The 18,927-nt window shown below is 39.9% G+C and overlaps 2 protein-coding genes across 2 annotated transcripts; one reads left to right on the top strand and one right to left on the bottom strand.

Moving 5' to 3' along the window:
• Position 1: 1 nt before the first annotated feature.
• Positions 2–13,876, bottom strand: fam193b (family with sequence similarity 193 member B). The gene is made up of 10 exons (XM_084942796.1): positions 13,579–13,876; positions 11,304–11,582; positions 8,968–9,154; positions 6,208–6,426; positions 5,376–5,787; positions 5,095–5,278; positions 4,752–4,979; positions 1,952–3,014; positions 1,788–1,863; positions 2–1,648 (listed from the first exon to the last, which is right to left on the bottom strand). Exons 1-10 carry the CDS (start codon positions 13,735–13,737, stop codon positions 1,552–1,554), a joined length of 2,904 nt encoding a protein of 967 aa, XP_084798922.1. The 5' UTR covers positions 13,738–13,876; the 3' UTR covers positions 2–1,551.
• Positions 13,124–18,909, top strand: mxd3 (MAX dimerization protein 3). Its single transcript, XM_084942891.1, has 7 exons — positions 13,124–13,340; positions 13,847–15,161; positions 15,829–15,928; positions 16,100–16,129; positions 16,256–16,370; positions 16,877–17,042; positions 17,204–18,909. The coding sequence occupies exons 2-7, from the start codon at positions 15,092–15,094 to the stop codon at positions 17,314–17,316; spliced, it is 594 nt and encodes a 197-aa protein (XP_084799017.1). The 5' UTR covers positions 13,124–13,340; positions 13,847–15,091; the 3' UTR covers positions 17,317–18,909.
• Positions 18,910–18,927: the final 18 nt, after the last annotated feature.

The following is an 18,927-nucleotide window of genomic DNA, read 5'->3' on the forward strand; positions in this document are numbered from 1 at the left end:
ATCTTTCCGAACGAAAGATTTTTCACAGTATCAAAAGTGATTTTTTTTTCTTAAAAAAAAGAAGAAACAAGCCAACATACATTTGGCTATTACTGGTATAGTATAAATCTACATTCGAAACATTAAGATAATCTTCTCTAATTGAATATAACCTGGAAAGCATCAGAGATATTATATTAAAACAAAATCTCAGCACAGATTCAGGAAAAAAACAAAACATCATTCATTTCAATGAAAGCCATCAGCTAAAACATTGATACTGATGTGAAACTCAAGGCCGGTGTCAAAACCAAAGGTCTCCTTTGTGATATTTGCCATTGTAACATAGATCAAGATTGGGGTCTCACTGGGTTAGCTGAGGTGGAGGGTACCATCGAGGTCACAGTAAAGGGAAAGTGAGTAATATGGTTGGAAAATGCATCCCAGACACAACCCATGACTAGGGCTCAAGTGGCAAAAATTATTCATTCAGTATGTACAACAAACAAGGTGTTTTGTTCCAGTGGCAGAATGAACATTTCACACTGGTGTACTGTTACTGCTGGGATTCAGAAGGGTAAAAAAAGTGTTTGAGAAACCGTGTTCAAGGGTGTCCTTTTAAAGATATACACATACAGAGTGTATACTGGATATTACTTATAAGAGATAATTGTTCAAGACTAACATCACAGGAGGACTGACACTGAAGCGACAGACGCTGAATTTTGGGACAGTGTTTAGATTTTTCTTTCATGCACGTCATGCATGGGGATGTATCTGCAGGGATACTTAACTGGATTTGTTTTTTGGATGCATTCTGTTGGCCAAATAATACATTTAACAGAAATTTATTTTAAAACATTTTAGTGTTGCTGGTGTACCAACTGCCAAACATTCATTTCATAATAAAACAGGTTGGCAGAAAAATCATGCATTGTCACTTTTCGGTTATTGATTTTCTTTAAAATTAACATTAAACATTATTCCAATTCAAAACTGTGAGCAACCAGCAGAGGTACTGCGGCTTCTCTGCAAGTAATATAATGTAACTGTCTCCTCTGCTCCAAGAAGAGAAGACTGGTACGAGTGTTTATAAGACACATGGCCTCTAGTGTCTATTTCGACTGGTGGAGTGGATTGGAAAATAGAAATGTAGGACGTAATGGATGAGCACCAAATTCAATCAAGTGGAATTCAGACGTTTAACGACGTTAAAATGTCTCAGATTTGTGATAAAAACATTTATTTAATGTACGGTTGCTGATTACATACTACATACTTAAGCACATGGATGCAGTTGATTCAACAGACTTTTTTTTTTCCCACTTTTGCATCTCTTACTTAGTGAACATTGCAAATAGTAGCAGAGGGTAGAGTTGGCTTTGAGTATGATCCCTGGCTTTGTTAGCCACACGTTTCAGTCTTCTGAATGGAGAGTATGATTTTGAACCAGGGTCCCTTGGCTTAGTATGGAAGAGAAGAAAACTGGGAATGAGAGATGGCCTTGGGCCAAATAGGGCTCTATCGAAAGAGTTTGTGGTGGGAAGTTTTTTTTTCTGGCACTCGTTCAAGTTATTGAGCTGCATTGGAAGAAACCTTTTTGAGGCTAAAGTTGGACCAATTCACTGCGACCTTCTGGCGAGTTTGCTTTGCAGAATCCAGGCAAAACCTACAGGGAACAAAAGACAAGAGAGGGAACAAAAGACAAGAGAGGGGAAAAGGTCATGTAAATATAACAGCTGAGCTCAAATATATATATATATAAAAAAAACCTCCACGTATCTGGACATTTATTGTGATGAGATTACCGTTTGAAATATTCCACTTCCCGATCGATCTCATCCATTTCTGTTGGATCCACATCTTTAGGGAGAAATACATCATCTACAGTATAAACATAAAGAATTGAACATCAAGATAATTTAAAAAAACAGTAATGATTAAGCATGCAATTACAGTTACTTTTCCATACCAATTGCACTGTTGGATTTTTCACCCTTGTTCTTGCTCTTCTTATTTTTCCCCTTGGACTGTTGCTGTTGTTGTCCATTCGCTGGAATAGCGGGTTGTGTTCTGCTCTCTGAATCCTGCTCACACCGGCCTCCTCGTGTCTCTGGGTCGCTTTTCCCCCTTTGTGCACTCAAGGGGCCACCGTTTGCTCCATTTGTTGCATGTTTGGATGGTCTGCTCTCTTCAGATTTCTTAGGCCCATTTTTCTGGTGGTCTGCGATAAGCTGGGGCTGTTTGTTTCCAGACTTTGTGCCACTAGATGCTGTTTCTTTAGACTCATTGGTTTTCTGTGCCTCGTTACCAGAGCCGGCTTTGGTTGGTTTGTTGGAATTTTGCTCTGACGCAGACTGCTCCTGTCTCTGCTTTTTATTCTTTTTCGACTTTGCACCATTGCTCCCAACAGTTGTGTTCTTAAGATCAGAGGCGTCCTCTTTTGATTTAGCTGTCGCTTGAGCTGGCACCTGTGGTAAATTGTCAGATCCAGTGGAAGTGCATCTTTCTGGTGAGCGAACTCTTATGAGCTTAGAGAGACTAGGGGTACTGTGCAACCGCTGGATGTCCTTTGTAGTTGCACTGACCCCTGATGCAGTGGTGGTGCTGGTGGTGCTATTAGAAGATGAGACAATGTTTGTGTCCTCCCATCCGTTAACCAGGTCCAGGTGGCTTTTAAAGGTTCCCAGCGAAAGAGGAGAGAGGTCAAGGTCTATCTGCTGCAAGTCAGAGGAACCATTCAGATGGGACAGTAAATGGTTTCCCTCCAACGTGGCTGCTTTCTTTGGGAAGTCATTGACATCCAGATTGAGGTCGTACATACTAAACGATGCCCGGATTGAGTCTTTGATGGTGTTTTTAATCTCTTCTAGCCGACTTGTGAGAAAACTATTAACGCGTTCAAGTTCCAGCTGAGGCCAGTCTAGCAATCGACTGGCTTCAGAACCATCAGGGATGGGCTCGTCGACAGGCTCAGATGGATTGGAGTGGGGGTCACTGCCTGCAGCACCCGTGTTGCCCTGCTGAGCTTTTTCCTACAACAGACATGGTACAGGTAAGAAAGTGAAAACGGTACCCACATAGACACAAGGACTCTGTACTGAACACTTGCATAAAGTTAAAATATATACCCTAAAGGACTTTGTTGATACTGACCAAAATGTATCTAAAGGACTGAGTATTAGAAAATACCCAAGCCTGAAATCAAATATCTGTAATCGGTTATTATATTGTCACTTAAAGTTGCAAGAATACTTAATTACTCACAGAGGCGGTCTTATCTCACCCAAGTCACAACAACAGAAAAACATATTCTGACAAAACTAACAACACAAAAAGCAGTAGTGTTTATGTCTTCATAGAAGACGCTGAGTAATTCTCAGTTCAGTCTGAAAAAAAGTCAATGGACCTTTGTGCTAATGAGTTCTTGAAAAAATAAGACTCAATGGTTCTAATTAAGGAGGGGAGATTGTAAGCATGGGTTGTACAAGTGCCACTAATGGTAAATAAAGGCATACAAAGTCTGGTTATCAACCACAGTGATCTTTTAACAAGACCTTAACCTCCTAGGACCTGGCGTCCACATATGTAGACATCACATTTTGGGTTATTTAGACCAAAATACTCAATTTTACTCTACAAGGGTCTGATATCCACTTACGAGAACATTATACTGCTACTGTTCTATCGAAATTTTAAATGAATATCCTCATATGTGGCTCTCATTTTTCTTAGAAACAAAAATCAGGTTAAAAAAAATCTGGTAATTCTTTGTTTTTACATTCATCAGGTCCCAATCAGCCCAAATATCAAAGAGAAATTAAAAATGCATGCCGTGGAAGAGTTCGGGTCTTAGGAGGGAAAAGGAAGAATTACAGTAATGTACAATGCTAGAAAAGGCTAAAAACTATATCTAGAGTTTTGCTGGAGTTACTCAATCAACAGTAAGGGCAACAAACAGAGGAAAAGCAGACCATTCTCTGACATTTAGGAGAGGTTAAGCAATACAACAAGACAATGAAACATTGCGCATATTTATATAAACCAACGAATGGTTGAAAAAGAAGACAGTTTTTTGGAAAAAATCAGAGTCCTCAAATGAACCCTGCTGAGATGGTGCATGTTCAATTAATATGTCCCAGAAATAATGAAAGTTTGGTAGCAAGGGACAGTCCAAAATCTACCTCACCATTCCCTGCTCCACAAAACAAGTACATTGTGTGGATTTAGTTTAATCAAACTGATTTTGTCTATTGACTGAGAGAAGGATCAGACCACATTTTATGAATATGCAAAGATCCTGGTCATTTCAAAATTTTTAGCTGCAGTGTCTCATCTAAATTTAAAATATTTTCAATAAATCAAACTGTCTTTGATGCTATCTAAGAGGAAATTTTCCATCATTTGCTTCTCCATGAATTTGCACTTACTTCTTTGCAATGTGCTTTTCATCACTTCTGCCTCCCACATATAATTAATGAGGCCCACCTACCCATGAGATTACACAGGATCGCCATGTAATCCAGTGTAAGTGTTTGCAGATTTCTCCTGCTGTTTGCACTGAAATCTCATCTGAAGTCTCTATTATTGAGCTGCTAGTGTCTAGTTAACCTTTCCTATTCAATAAGAGGAAATGTTATTGACATGGGTCTAATAGATTCCATGTTAAATATTAAAGTTCGCCAAATAATCTCAGCTTTAGACGTAAATAAACATGACTGAACTATAACTGAAAAACAGAAAACAACACACATTCAATAAAATTACCACACCTTTTTCTTTTGTTTGTGTCGAGCCCTTTTGGCAGCCTTGGCACTGTTGACAGGTTTGGGCTCAGAACTGTTTATAAAGTCTAGCAGCTCGTCCACGTCCCGGTTGTCGATGGCACCAGCCACTGTCAGTTCTGAATCTTGGCGCTGCTCCTCTTTACGCCGTGTCAGTCGTGAGCGAAGCTTCTCTCGGATCTCGGCGTAGTTTCGGCTGGTGGGTGCAGCTGGAGGCTGTGAGCAAATAATATTTCACAATACTGAGATCTTCTCACAGAGTCACCTTTGATGAATGAAAAAGCATACCTCTTTGTTAGTAAAACTTTTAAAGTGGTCGATCAAACCGTACCGCATTATGTCCAAAGAACTCGCAGTAGCAGCAGTCGCAGTACTTCCCGTCTTTCTGATTTGTGGAAGAAGAGGCGCAGGAGCTCCTCTCAGAGCTGCTGTCTTCATCCTCACCCTCCTCCAGCTCAGACGAAGGGTGGCATAACGTCCCATTAGTCACCTTGTGCCCCTTACATGCTTGATCCCTACAAAAAAAGAACGATAAACCCTTAGGATATAATTGTTCTCTGAATAAACACAGCTAAATAAGTGACAAAAAAAAGGCTGATTATTAAAACTCACCTGCATGCCCCAGGTGTTACATGACCTACATTGGAGGTGGCTACTGTTCCCGGATTGTGCCCATTACAGGAGTGGTTACAACCCACGACAGACGTGCCCAGTTTGCTGTGTTGTGCGTTCACAGCGGGAATGTGGGAGTTTTTGCACGGGCTGGGTTTATGGACAGATGTTGGGCTATCTGGGCTCAGAGAATTGATTTTGGCTGCGGGGCCGTGGAGGTTTGGTACCAGAGGGGAGAATGGTGCGTGCGCTGCGACGCCAGTGCCACAGGAGGAGGTCACGTGGCCGTGCTGCCCAGAGTTCGGCTTTGCGGGTAGGAGAGAGGAATGCTGGGAAGACAGGCCGGTGGGACTGTTGGGGGGTACCGATAAGTCTGTATGTTGATGGTGGTCACTGGGGTGGAAGGCTTCACCTGGACAATAACAAACCATGAATATGAATGAGTCACAGGTCACACATACAGAATCATCTCTTTCTAAAGTAGATCAGTTAATTTTCAGGTCCACTTAGCACTAATCTTTTGACTGTAAGCTAAAGTGTCCTATTAAAGTTCACTTCAAAGATGAGCTCAGAGCAAAATACAACTACACGCTTGCAAAGTCTGAAAGAACAGTTACTGTGTTTTCTACAGTAATATATAATTAGGTGTTTCTATTAGAGGACAAAAATAAAGAAACAATTAAAATAAAAATATCTTGTTAAACTTAAATCATTCGATTTGGATGCCTATTACACACTCTTAACTTAAATGCTGCACATTTTGATTTGAAACTTGAGTTTTCTTCTTTGCTGGCTTTAATAAAAGCTCCTGAACTCAAAGAAGAATAATTACCTGGTGGCGTTGGTCGACGGCACATGGTCTTGAAGTGCTTGGGAGTGGTCTTACAAAGGTCTGCTGAGGTAGAGAGTGCGTTCCCAGCAGAGGATCCACTGGAATTCTGGGCTGATGGGTGACTGTAGGGACATACTTTGTTCCCTGACGTTTTAGCCGATTTCCCGGGCGCTTCATTAAGTCCTCTTTTCTCATGACAGGTTGAAACTCCTGTTATACCTGCAGACATTAAAAAAAGACTGTTACAAATAAAGGGGAACAGTCCTTTTAACTTTCAGCATGGGAAAAATATGAATGACTTTTTACCGCCTATGGGCAGTTTGTGTTTTAAAAAATAACTCTCTTTTCTTTGGAGACATGTTTTGACATTAAAAAGGAAAACAGCTATGTAAAACATTTTCAGTCCCGAAGCATAAATCCCTTTCTGCTAGCTAAAATAACATCAAGACAGCACTAAATTTTAATAATTTATTTAACATGCTTATTTCTGCTGTGCAAAACTGACTGCACCTCTTACTGGTAATCACACACACTTGCCAGGAGAAGTTACAAATCCGCGTAACATAATGCCTGCTTAAACATTTTTTGCTATATACAGCGAAACATAATTGGGATGCCAATTAGGATGCTGGTAGTGTATTTCACAGCTAAACACCTCTCCTACAGCTTCATTCTTTCTTAATTAATTTAAGGAAAACATACCAGTCTATTTTAGAAGGAAACAGCCGCCTTCACAAAGGGCATGGATCATTTAACTAGTCTTTCACTTACTCCTCTTTAAATGCCATTTGGTGCCATGAACCATCCAAATATTTAACTAGAAATTCAATCACATTTACGCAGCAGGGAAAGGGTTTTGAAGGGAGCAAAGAAAAGTGAGAAATCAGACAAAAACAAAGTCATCTTAGTTGTTTGTCAGGTCTAAGTAATAAATCACAGCCTAATGATCCATTCCCACTGAATGCATCATTCATCATGTGAAATGGGAACTTTAAAAACAGTTAATGAGACTTCCTGTGAATTGTGCATAACTCGCAGCGTTAGAACTTTAAAATCGAGGATTAATCCAGTTCGGAAGCGAGACTGACTCTCAAAGTTTGTTAATGTCAATATAACTGAATAAACATTAAAGTCTGTGGCTTGTGTCACGTGCACAAGTCTCTGCACGTGCATCCTTGGATTTTTATACATGTTTAAGGAGAAACTTGCTGTTCAGTGCTGTTCACTGTTGCATTACTGTGACGTTACACTTCACCAAGCACTTGCGCAATGGGGAATTGCGGAGTTTCTGTCTGTTATTCTGAAGTCTTGCCCTTACTAAGAAATTAAAAAAAAAAACTAAACTGAAATGAATGAAATATTTGTTCCTGCTGATCATCATAAACCCAGTTCACAGTATGAAACTCTTTTATTTATCCTGTTGTTTAAACAATGTAGTTAACACACTTGTACTGTGTTTGCAAATGTGTATCATTAAACAGTTTCTTACAATTAAGTAAGATTTATCCAATCAAAAATCACCATGCACCTTCCTCTCTTGATTTCTTATATTCAGATTTGGGGATTTTTTTGTGTAAAAATATAAATGAGATATTTCCTAACTAAATATTTTGCATTCTTCTCGGGAACGAAAATGTAAAAACTCTATAAAGCCTGATTAATAACTTGTGTTTCATTCTGTTTATACACTTGAGTTAAAATGCTATACAATGCATATTTCTACTTTGAAATAAAACAGGCAAGGTGCTTGCAAGTGTGTAAGTGCTAATGAAATGAAGTAAAAATGAGCTATGATGGATGTTTGCTTTCCATTAAAAGCAAAATAAAAAATGTTATGGGAGCCAAGCAGCGTGGTCTACCTGTCATGTTTCGCTGAAGAATCTCAATGTATGCGTGATGATGCATTAACCCATGACGAAATGTTCCAGGATTAACTCTTGAGTTTTGGACTGTGAGGTCTAATAATAAATGCTTCTTTCTGACTAATCAATATGATTAAACTGAACTGGAGTTTTGCCAGCATAACTCTTTCACTTTGGATTTGTGACTGACACTGATATAACATTACTATAATATTACAACCAAAAGATGTAAGTAATTCATTAAAAAGAAAACTATATACTTTGCACATAATAGATGAAATCCCTAAGAATGAGCCATTCCTCTGACATGTGGCCTGAACACCTGCACATCTATCGATGAAGTGTGTCTTCCAACTGCTTTTTCTACAAACGTATTTATAACTTTCTATTCATTTGCTTTGCTTTAGCTGTTGTTAATCCCACCATCAGTCTTTCCAACTGCTGAGCCATCGAGCTGTATAACCCTGTTTTCATTCCATACGTCTTTCCTCTCTCTTGTTATTACACAAACTAAATAGTACCCATGATTTCCTTCTCAACACTGTATAAATGATGACCTTCACAGGCAACTGTATTTTAAAAATAATTTCACAGTCTTTACATTTTTTAACATTAAAACATTACTGCACGTCCTATAATGCTGACTTTTAATGAGTATAATCTTTTACATCGTGCATTTAAGTTCTTCTATGATCATTTCGACTAACAGCTGAACAAAGTGACCTATAATGAACCTCACACACAGTACTGCTAAAACAGCCAAGGAACTAAAGCTAACCAAAATCTGTCCATTTGCCAAAACTGAAGCTTGCAACACAGCCTGAAATTCAGGACAGTGATGTTTTCAGCATTTATTGTCAGTCGCTGCATGCTTTTCTTTTACTCTGTGACGACAGACCTTGTTGTGAGTGTGAAGAAGTGCTGTGGTTGCAGTGTTCCCCTCCGTTGGTGTGGGCAGAGTTCCAGAGACCCGACAGTTTGTGAGCCGACAGGAAAGAACTCGGGTCCCAGTCCACAGTACTTTGCTCTGGGTAACCGTTCCCACAGCTCTGGGACTTACAGGAGGAAGAGTGTGACAACGGTACCTAAATAAATAAACAAACAAAAAGAAAACACCCCAGTATAAATCATGTGGCTGCAAACAGTGTCTTGCAGTTTGGTAGCAGCTGCAACTAACTTGCAGATAAGCAATGAAAATCATTTTACTTACGTGTTTTGCTTTAATACTTAAGAAAAAAAAACCCACATATTAAAGAATGCTTTAAGTCACCATAAGTCACTTTTTTGCAACTCTGCCTGCTGTTCTCATTTTGAAACTTTTAACATTTAACCCACATGTCAGCAAAACGTCATGACCACGACACTCATCAGCAGTCCAGCTGAAGTATTGTGATATATTAAGTTAAAAAAATGCATTCCATGTAAATTATTTACAAAAATAACTAACAAAGAAAGCTTAATGGCTGCTTCTGTCTTACATATGCAGCAGAGATTACAGAAAAACCAAAGCAGACAATTACTTTCCTTCATTGCAGGCTTGTTTCTGTGACATTAGGAAAAAAACACCAGAAGAATCATTGACCTTGGTGGACCTTGTGCTCTCAAAGTGCCTTTCTGATCACAGTTATGGTTAGAGGTTCATATAAACTCATCCTAGACATGAATTACATGGTAATTTGGGTGTTTTTAATGACTTATTTGAACTGTTTTTTTGCCAGGATGTAATTGGGTGCATAAACAATAACTTCGTGCACAGCTTTAATTTATTTTGAAATTTTCTCTAATCCACACATGGTCAAATTATACATACACTCACTTAAATCTTTTAAGAAGTGAATGCTGAAGATTCTACAATGTGTTTTAGCTTGACAAGGCCATGGCTTATTAACTTCTCGTTAGTAATCACTAATCACAGTTGACTACAACTTTACCTTTGTCAGAATAAGGATTTCTTTAACAAAACTCAGAACAATGGGAAAGTCCAAAGAACTCAATGAAACTCTAAAGCAGACAATTTTAGATTTACACCTCATGCCCATGATGAGTGTATGTAAAATTCTAATCACAATTGTATATCTAGCAGATATGAACAAATGTTTTTAAATATGAATGAACATTTACAAGAAAACTGTGTGTGTGTGTGTGTGGGGGGGGGGGGAGGAGAGAGAATGGAGTGCCCTTAGTATCTGTATCCTGAACTGCAGAGTGCAAAGCTGGGTTTCCAGCAGAGAAGTTGTTAGACCTACTGCTGCTGCAGGGTTAACGGAGCATAATCCACCTGCAAAACCGCATATTGGTTGGCAAAGCTGGAACAGCTGTGTGGTGTAGATGCGTGCTTCACACTGCTGCAGGTGCAAGAAAGGATAAAAGTGACTGGTTTAGCCTACATAATGAGGGAATATAAGTGGGTAGATATCAGCTAAATGGTCTCAAGCCATAAAAATTTATTGTTTTGTTTTTTTACTTGTTAAAGGTTGTTTAGTTCTACCTGGAATTTCAGACTGTTTTATATGTGTACAAAACTGCTAACAGTAAAAGCAGGCAAGTTAGGTTAGGTCTGTTTTGTTTTGGAACAGATCAACAGTAAGGATGCCATAGAGGTGACAACCAAACTCAAGTCAGAAAGATCGATTTAACACTTGGCGTCCCATTTGGGAATACTTGGGATTTTGGTCTGTAGAAGACCAAGACTGTGGAACCTTAACTGTCCTGACTGATTAACAAATAATCCAGAGATAAAAGCTTCACGACATAGTTTCCTAATGGTTTTATTATCTTCACAACTCATTCTGAGGAAAAGATCCTTGTTGTTCCATGTTACTGAAAGCAGAGCTCTCTCAGAACCTCAAAGGTTCATTCAGTAAAACTTAATCTAATAATTATATTTGCTTATTTTGTCAGTTGTAGGTATTTAGATCTTTAGTAACAGGTTTATTTGTGGTATTGGTTTGCCCTCTTGTGGTCATGATGTAATATTTAAATAGTTCCAACCTGCGTGGCTCTTTTGAACAAATAAGTGACCTCTGGCACCTTTTGACAGCCCTAACAGCAAAGGTGAGATTTAGAGAGAGATTTATTTTTCTTGTAGGTACATGCAGAAACAGTGTTACAAATGATGACTAATAATGAGGTAACCTCAGTAGGATAAAGAAACATAGTTTAACTAAACATTAGTAAACAGAGGCTTTGAAAAGTACTCAGACATGTGACCCAGATCAGTCCTGTTTTATTTACCGGTGTTGGCTGCTCCTGCGTGCTCCGCTTCTCTTCCTCTTCTACACTCCTGCAGCAGCTCTGACAGATCCACAGAGGCACCTCTCCCAGCAGGGACTGAGATAGTGAGGGCACAGCATCAGCGAGCTTACGTCCTGGCGCCTCCCGCAATAAAGCTTGGGAGAGCGCAGGCACGGCGTTGGCCAGCTTCGTTCCATGGCCCCCGGGAAGCCCGTTCACAGAACTCGCTCCCCAGTCCTTAAATTCACGATGGCACAGGAGACAGCAGGTGTGCATAGGCTAGGCAGAAAAAGAGAGAAGAAAGCGTTCCATATATAAGATGTGTTGACTGATTGATGCATATAATTGCATAGATATCACAGACTAAAACATATATTAATTAAGCTCATAATACTGTGCACGCAATAAATACCAAAGCGCTAAAAAGCAATGACAAAGATCAAATTATTTCCTTGCTGGACCTTTTGCAAGCATTGTGTGACAGAACCATCATAAGAAAAAACAAAACAAACAAAAAGCAAAAACAAATAAAAATAACAAATAAATGTAATTTAACCATCATGTTAACTTTAACACATAGTAAAATTATGTAGTAGATTCACTCTCTGCAATGCTCCGCGCTTAACCAATCAAGGTTTGTGCCCTAGATCAAAGCCTGAAAAGCAAACTGATTATGCTATATGTATATATATATATATATATATATATATATATATATATATGTATATATATATATATATATATATATATATATATATATATATATATATATATATATAATTCATGGTTTAGGGGGAAACGATTCAAAACACATTCACAGTCAGCTCAAAATTAAACTGCATCCTTAACGATCAATGTCAAGAAACTCTGGTGTTTTGGTGATTTTTCTAGATAAATGTTTAAATGTTCAATGAGGGTGGATTACCTATCTTTAACCCTTGTGTATAACATTCACAACCATTCTATCACCGTTACAGTAGGGGGATATTTCATTCAATACTCTTGCACCCACAGTCCCTAGACTTTGATTTAGATGAGGGAAAAGTTCTCCTTAACAGGAAAAAGCAGGTGAGAAAAAACTAAAGATCAATTGGAATTACATATCTTTTGCAAAAGGGACAAACATCTAGAATACCAGATTACAAACATATTAGAAATATAAGCCAAAGCTCATTAAGCAACTTTCAAGAGACATCAAAACATGTGCTTATATGACTGTAGAAGTGCTGTGTTGCCAGCTTGAAGGTACAGTTGGCTATATCCTATATAGTGTGGTACCTGAATAAATCATGAATAGAGCTTCTCCATAACAGTTTACATAAAAATGAACATTCACTGTTATGATAGGACTTAGTTCAATTATTTTTGGTACAGTACTAAAAAGCTCTATGGAAAAAAACTGATCGATCCGTGTAGGGGCTTAAGTTTGCGTTATAAAAATGTAATTAACAGGTTGCAGCAGCGGACAGGTTGCAGGTTATAAAGCTCAGGCCAGGTGTAATATCAGCTGGTTGTTAATAAGACAGTTTTCCAGCCTGCAGATGGATAAATTTTATTTATTTATTTTAAGCGGTTACCCTCAACATCACAGACACTTCTGATTCAGCTAAGCATCATTAGCTCACAAGTTAACTGCTTATACTGAAACTTTTTGACATTAGCTCCTGTTACAGATTGATACTTGATTCTGGTACGACAAAAAACTAATACGAACTAGTCTGACAGCTCCCCTAATTGATAACCCGTTATGTTTCAAGTTTTTAAGCTAATTAACTGGTTGATTAGCTAGTAGCTGGTTAGCCTCTGCTGGCTGAGTAGGTCCTGTGAAGGGGATCAAGTGCAGGCAGCAAGCACGTTTGCAGCACGCTAGCTGAAGATGATAGCTTGGCTAACGTTAGCTGGGCGGATGAAGTCTTGTAAGCGATGGAAATGGGACGACCCTGCCCGAGGTACAATGTCACCTGTCCGGTATAAGGGACTGGCTGCAATGGTGATCACAGTGCCTAAAAATGCGTCTGGTGGGAACTATTCTACTCGGTAAGTTGAGCTTAATATTTATTTAATTACAATTCACACGACATAAAGGTATACATCCATCGCTGCTAAATTACAACTAAAATAGCTTCCCACCAACAAGCGGATGCATATAATTGCACCTCTCCATGATTGAGCTGATAGAAAAGAAGCACAATGGAGGATGCTTGGATTAGCTGAGTAGTGCTAGCTAGGCTAGCTAGCCTATTTTAAAGGCAGCGTTTGGCTCGCAGCTAGCTACCTGGTTCGCCTTGGTAGTGGGCAGCCTATCCAGCCCAGCATCTCCGCCGCCACCGCCAGCTGCATCGCCGGGAGAGACGGGGCTCTTCGGAGCGGTCTGCTGTCCAGGCACAAGCTCCTTCTGGGCGACCCCTTGCTGCTTGCTTTTCTTCCTTGCCATTACGACCTTGTTTATAGTACGCTTTGACCAAGTTTGCACCAGTTTCGGTGATTTTAAGAGCACACTTTCGTTTCTTCTCGGACCTCAAAATGTTCTCTATCTCCTCCAGTCAAGACAACAGTCAATATGGCGGAGGACTCGCACACTCAGGAGTTCAAAGGTTAAACATACTGCTGGCAAAGAGGCTTCACTCCCGCATGGAGTATGCGGCTGCAAGCATATTCTCGCGGTGAAGCCAGGGGCCGCCATATTTAGTTAGGGCAAACGTCTCCTCCCACTTTCCATTGGTAAATATAATGTTTATTGAATTTTTATTGTCTTTATTGAGCAAACTGTAATACGTTTGAGTGTTTTCTATCCTTAAACATTTTGTTATCGAAATAAAATGTTTAGACTTGAGCTGTTTTTAGACGCCGAGGGAGACAGTGAAACTGAAATATATGAACTGAAATAAATGTGTAACAGTTGGTTTGGTAACAGGAGCTACCTCACAAACAATCATCTTGTTGTGAAATGTTATTATTGACAATGTCGATAAACAAAATTAGAAAAATAGTGCCGTGTGAAAGACTTTTTTTTCAATAAACTTTATGGAAGGACAGGGACCAATCAGTGTTAGGTGCTTTCAATGCTTTCGGAAATATTTTGATGGAGGTATAACACAGATATTGTTTGTTATATATAAAGAGTACAATTATAGCATTATTTCTTGGTTTATCATTTGCATAGCATAGGATTTTACATAAATGCTATATTATAACATTAGACGCCTTCGGGGCCTATAGACTTATGACGCATTCTAGGTTGCAAACAACGATTGTACAGATTCCACTAAAACCCAGAATTTCCTGGATTAAATGAGCAAATTTACGAAAAACGACTTTTAGAAAAACAAACAGACAAAAACACCACTACTTAGCAATGCAAGTTGAACACGAAGGGAAATATGAAAAATAATTTGAACAGAACAAAAAGCGCTGACGCTATCCTGCTGACCATTATTTTTCTGAAGTTCAACTTTGACCCTAATAAAAAGACTTTTCAGAAGAAAAGCATATTGATTTGGATGAATCGATAGATAGTGTGGGGCATGTGGCGTGATATGTTTAATGATAATATCCGAGTGGTTAGGGAATTTAGTCAAAATATTACGTAGAACGGTATAACCTGGAATGTTTATACACAATTTAATGAAAATGTCCGAGTTTGCGTGGAGCTCCTGAACGCACCACCGGTTTAGAGTTGTGTGGATTGAGGACGTAGCTCAGACACTGCTTCATCCACTTCGGGCTCCTGACGCTTGTACTACAGTAGCTTGTTTACCTGCTGCCGTTTCATTTGAGCAAAAAAAACAATGGAAGGACAAGTGTGCAACATCCAGGTGCTTCTTCGGGCTGCCGAGTTTCTGGAGAGAAGAGAGCGGGGTAAGTGCTTTATGTCAACTGTCAGCCTAGAGAGGGGAGTTGGTTGGTTATTGTTAAAACAACGATAAATCCACAATAAACCGGCGGCAAGTATGCACCTACACATAACGTAGAAACATCATACCGTGCAGCTGTTTAAGATTTAACCGGGATTCTAGGTGCAAGGTTATTTTTGGGCGGTGTTTTGCCATTTGACTCTGACCTACATATCGGTCGCATCTTTGTACTCAAAGGCGCCAATCTGGACCAGTTTGAAAATGAATCCGGGCGCCGCTGAGCGTTCGCTCCGGTGAATGAAAGGGGGGGGGATGAGGAAAGCCTATAAAGTATAACTTTCATTCATTGCTTACTAGCTGTAGACGCTATCCCGACTCCTTTTTTACGCGTGAGGTTGTAAGACTGGTTGGATAAAAGCGAACAGATAGTGGATGATGGCGCCAAAAGCAAAACGTCCAGCTGATGACAGCAGTAGACTGCGTTCAACCTCCTTTTCTCCCACCTCCCCTACAGCACGGATGGTATATCACACTTTAATTACGCCGTAATAACCGGCTTTCGGCTTTCGCACATGTTAATATGAGGACACCTTTAACGTCGCAGCCAGTGTGCACTGTGATTTTGCCGGCGATTGTTGTGTAACACAGCTGTGATGTGTCTCCCTGCGCAGAGGCAGAACATGGGTATGCTTCCGTCCTGCCTCTCAGTCCAGCTCAGTCCGACAGGAGAAGCAAGCAGAAGAGCAAGAAGATATCTGCTGGTGGCAATAGGTGAATGCATTACATAACAAATAACTGACGACAGGGTGTGGCTCGGTCTGACTTTCAGTTTTGATAAGGCACCCTTTTAACCTTGAATACCTCTCACGCAGTAGCTGCTGAGTAGGAGTGCACTGTTGTGAATGTTTGACCAAACTGTCTGTTTATTTACTTTGTTTGCAGGTCTGTTCATAATGAGCTGGAGAAAAACAGGTAATGGGCTTTTCTTTGTAATGCTACAGTAAAAGTTCATGTGTGTCAGATCAAGAGATTAAAAAAAACCCAAAAAGAGGGAAGTGTGGATTTGCAGCTTCACTTCTTTCTCATTGTGCTTTGCAGACGGGCACAGCTGAGGCACTGCCTGGAGCAGCTGAAGAAGCAGGTCCCACTGTCATCGGACTCGATGAGGAACACCACTCTGAACCTGCTGAGACGAGCCCAGCTTCACATAAAGGTGCGAGATGTCTGAATTTGCATTGAATCTGACTCGAGTTTGGTTTACTTGTCATCCCAGCCATGTTTAAAATGTGGTGCTTTTCTCAGGGACACAATACGTGTTAAAGGGAGACCGCACAAGACAAAACAGAACAATGCTGAATCATGAAGTGGGGTAGCACTGTGGTGTGGTGGTTAGCACTGCTGCCTCACAGCAAGAATCCTGTGTTTAAATCCAGCCTCTCTGTGTGCAGTTTGCATGTTCTCCCTCTGTCTATGTGCTCTCTGCGGGTAGTTCGACTTACTCCCAAAGTCCAAAGATATGCATGTAATTGGTGTTTCTAAAGTTAAGCATTTAAATTAGTCAAGAACATTAAATATTCTGAATATATATGAATACTGTGTGTATAGAAAGTGGCTTGTTTTGTGCATGTTACAGAGCTTTTAGCAATCTCGATTTTTGCTTTTGCCTATACTGTTTATCCTTTCTTCATTGCTCTGCTCCTGCACCTTTTTCCCGTTCAGAAGCTGCAGGAGCAGGATGAGCGTGCAGAGCAGCTGAAGGATCGTCTGCGCTGGGAGCAGCAAGAGCTGCGGGTTCGGCTGGAGCAGCTGCAGAGGGGCACGGAGAGGATGAGGAACGACAGCCAGGGGTCGACCATGTCCTCCGAGAGGTCGGACTCAGACAGAGGTAAGCCCCTCGGGTTTTTTTATTTCACGTTCAAATTATTTCAGTCGTACTAGGAGCTGGCTGTCTCCTTAAAGGCAAATTGCAAGTTTAAGTTTAACGTGACGAGCGAAGTTTGCCGTATTTCTGCTGACGGATCGGATCTGTGCTCGGGTTTGTTGCAGAGGACGTGGAGGTTGATGTGGAGAGCATTGTGTTTGTGGACTCTGATGGACTGAGCATTACGCACACCGGCGCGGACCACTGTTACTCCAGCCTGGAAAAGGCCTGGCTATGACGGCGGTACACGAGTGGTAACTGGTTTATTGTCACCGGACGCACAGGAAGAGGAGAAAAACATTCCAAAAACAAAGGACGGGGGAGAATGGAGGAAGATGTTACTGTACAACTGAACATTTTTTTGGCATTCTCTTGTCAGCACACGTCAGACAAAAAGCTAAAAGCTAACCTTTGGTTATGAATGAGAGGTGTCCATTTGCACTGAATAGCAGTAAAATTCACTGGGCCGTGTCGTCACCAAACACATACTCATGTGTGTTCTAGCATCAGTCATTAATGCTATTTTCCCCCAAAGCCATGAGGTGTCAAACTTCGTATCATTCATGCAGCTCTAATAATTCACCTTTTTAAGGGCTTTTAAAATTCAGATAAGGGCTTTTATTCTAAACCTTTAACTTATTCTTTACTACAGAATGTCTGTACTGAATTCTGCCTTAAATCAGATCTGGTTTAGTATGCTATTCAGCTTTTACCTAGCACTAAGCTTATATCTCAGTATGCCACGTTTAGCATGCACTTAAACATTAATCTTGCTATGTCGGGGTTTTTTTTGTGTTTGTGTCCTATTGTATATCTAAGTGCAGTCATATACTTTGCTCCTTTTTATTCTATTGCACATAATTTCCAAATGTTGCACTTGTTTTGTCTCAAAAAGATTTGAAAGCAGCAAACACAAGCAGGTCATATTTGCACATCGACATCAGGAAAATTCAGTAACATTGCCAAATATGAATTAGTTCACAATTTAAGAACTTAAAACTGTGAGAGGAGTACTTGGGAGCTGCTCACGGAGGCCTAATGGCAGTTTTATTCACTGCTAATGTTTCCTAGAAGTCTTTCCTACCTTCACTTGTGCATTTATCAATTAAATTGTTAATTATACACATAACAAATTCACCAGTCAGGTAGGCAGTTTGTACTTTTAATGATTATGTAGTTAATGCTGTATTACATATTCATTTCTGTGTATTCAATAGGGGTCGACCTATATTTTTTAGTTTCAAAGACACCGATAACAGATATTTGAAACTTTTAGATAAACCTAACACTTTGCTGAAATGCCTCTGGGCAAGCTATGGCTACATAAACTATTAATTTGTTTTAGTAAATTGCATCAATGTAAAAAACAAAAAAAAGGTGCATTGTTCGATTTTTCAGTGTAATTGGGAAAAATCGCCGTGCTTGTAGTCATAGAAACACATAACGTCGCAGTGTTTATTGCAACTTCTGCCACTTCAGCATGGAAACACAGCTCTGCAGCAGGTGCCGGGAGCTCCAAGCCTGCAACTGCACTACTGTATAACATTGGTGTTGATGGGCTGTTATTTATGAGCCGTGTTCAAACAGAAGAGGTGACTGCATCAGAGCCGGCGCGGCTCATTTACAGTTTATCTTCAAAGGCCTTGAAACTCTGAACACTGGTCGACCCCTAGTATTTAATAACTTAAGGTGCTTTCTACCCCCTCAATTCACTTTTGTATATGCAAGAGGCCTTATTACTTTATCCGTCTCTCCACCCAGTAATATTATGTAGCATTTTTGTACTGATGTAAGCTTCCTTTTTTTAATGAATAAATATTTTCTGTATTTATTTGCTGTTGTGTTTGTT

This window comes from Perissodus microlepis, chromosome 2, assembly GCF_051167445.1.
Source record: "Perissodus microlepis isolate ML-2025 ecotype Zambia chromosome 2, ASM5116744v1, whole genome shotgun sequence".
NCBI lineage: Eukaryota > Metazoa > Chordata > Actinopteri > Cichliformes > Cichlidae > Perissodus > Perissodus microlepis.

Bases quoted from the DNA above. Each gene is read 5' to 3' on its own strand.
- mxd3 (XM_084942891.1), top strand. From the start codon at position 15,092: ATGGAAGGACAAGTGTGCAACATCCAGGTGCTTCTTCGGGCTGCCGAG. The intron at 16,130-16,255 runs GTAATGGGCTTT...TGTGCTTTGCAG, and splicing joins AATGAGCTGGAGAAAAACAG to ACGGGCACAGCTGAGGCACT. The intron at 17,043-17,203 runs GTAAGCCCCTCG...GGTTTGTTGCAG, and splicing joins GAGGTCGGACTCAGACAGAG to AGGACGTGGAGGTTGATGTG.
- fam193b (XM_084942796.1), bottom strand. From the start codon at position 13,737: ATGGCAAGGAAGAAAAGCAAGCAGCAAGGGGTCGCCCAGAAGGAGCTT. The intron at 5,279-5,375 runs GTGAGTTTTAAT...CTTTTTTTGTAG, and splicing joins GTAACACCTGGGGCATGCAG to GGATCAAGCATGTAAGGGGC. The intron at 3,015-4,751 runs GTGTGGTAATTT...TGTCTGTTGTAG, and splicing joins GACACAAACAAAAGAAAAAG to GAAAAAGCTCAGCAGGGCAA.